Below are 1,139 nucleotides of genomic sequence, written 5' to 3' on the forward strand. Positions count from 1 at the left end.
CCTTAACCATAAAATCCATAATTGACTGAAGACCCCCCATTAAAAACCCTCTTTAAAAAATCTCTCTGATGTTCATGTTTTGATGGTGAATAGGTTTTAAATGCTATAGATATGTTACTTTTCATTTAATAACAAAAAGCTCGGGGTCACTGAACCTTAAAAACTAAACAAAGTTTGGGTTCATCGAAACTTTAAAATTGGCTAAAGCTCAGATTCGGTACCAAACGAAATTTTGGTTTCGGTCGAAATCTAGAAATTAAATTTAATGTTTAAAAAGAAACTTCTTATTGGACCACTCTGTATTTTGCAGTCGAACGACTGTGACTGACGTATATCAATAATTTTTAAAAGTTTTTTTAACTCATCGATAACTTATATAAAATTAGAAATAATAATAATCCTAATGTTTAGTAGTACAAGTATAGACAACAAATTAATTTGTAATTTTTAAAAATTTATTTTTGCTGCGCATAAACATATTATGATTCAATTAAAATTTGAAATTATTTTGTTAGCAATATGTTTAAATATTCAACAATTAACGCACTCACTGACAGTAAAATTTACTAAATTCGAATGTTTTGAATTTGACAAACCGTTTGCTGATATACCAAAATGTTATTTGAAGGCATTGGCACGGAATAAAGTAGCTCTGAATTTACATGTGCGCCTGCATCAGGTACCAGTGCCTAATGTTTCGGTAAGTGTATTCTTTATGGTTTTTAAATGATCTAATTTTCTTTATAATTTTTAGGTTAATGCCGCATATTTTGTTAAAGGTTCCACACAAAATTATCGTCTATTTCTTTATAATAACACAGTTAATTTTTGTAAATTTTTGAAAAATCCCAATAATTATCCTTTCTGGAAGATTGTATACTCAATCATTAAAACTGCTTCGAATATCAATCATACCTGTCCCTATAACGTAAGTTTAATGAATTTTTTTATTTCTTATACTATATATTAATTTTAAAATCTATTTAAAGCACGATATAATTGTAGAACATCTAGTATTAGATAGTGACATGTTTAAAGTTATTCCATTTCCAACTGGCGACTATTTGGTGATTTTAAAGGTAGCGGCCTACAATCATTACAAGGCTGAAATTCGAACGTATTTTAGTATTAAGGAGTAA

At 28.3% G+C, this 1,139-nt stretch overlaps 1 protein-coding gene across 1 annotated transcript; it reads left to right on the forward strand.

Moving 5' to 3' along the window:
- Positions 1-403: 403 nt before the first annotated feature.
- Positions 404-1,139, forward strand: LOC119604172. Its single transcript, XM_037956646.1, has 4 exons — positions 404-440; positions 516-700; positions 755-928; positions 990-1,139. The coding sequence occupies exons 1-4, from the start codon at positions 404-406 to the stop codon at positions 1,137-1,139; spliced, it is 546 nt and encodes a 181-aa protein (XP_037812574.1).

Source organism: Lucilia sericata, unplaced genomic scaffold, assembly GCF_015586225.1.
Source record: "Lucilia sericata isolate MDLA Ls3-8-SP2 unplaced genomic scaffold, ASM1558622v1 Contig000368F_arrow, whole genome shotgun sequence".
NCBI lineage: Eukaryota > Metazoa > Arthropoda > Insecta > Diptera > Calliphoridae > Lucilia > Lucilia sericata.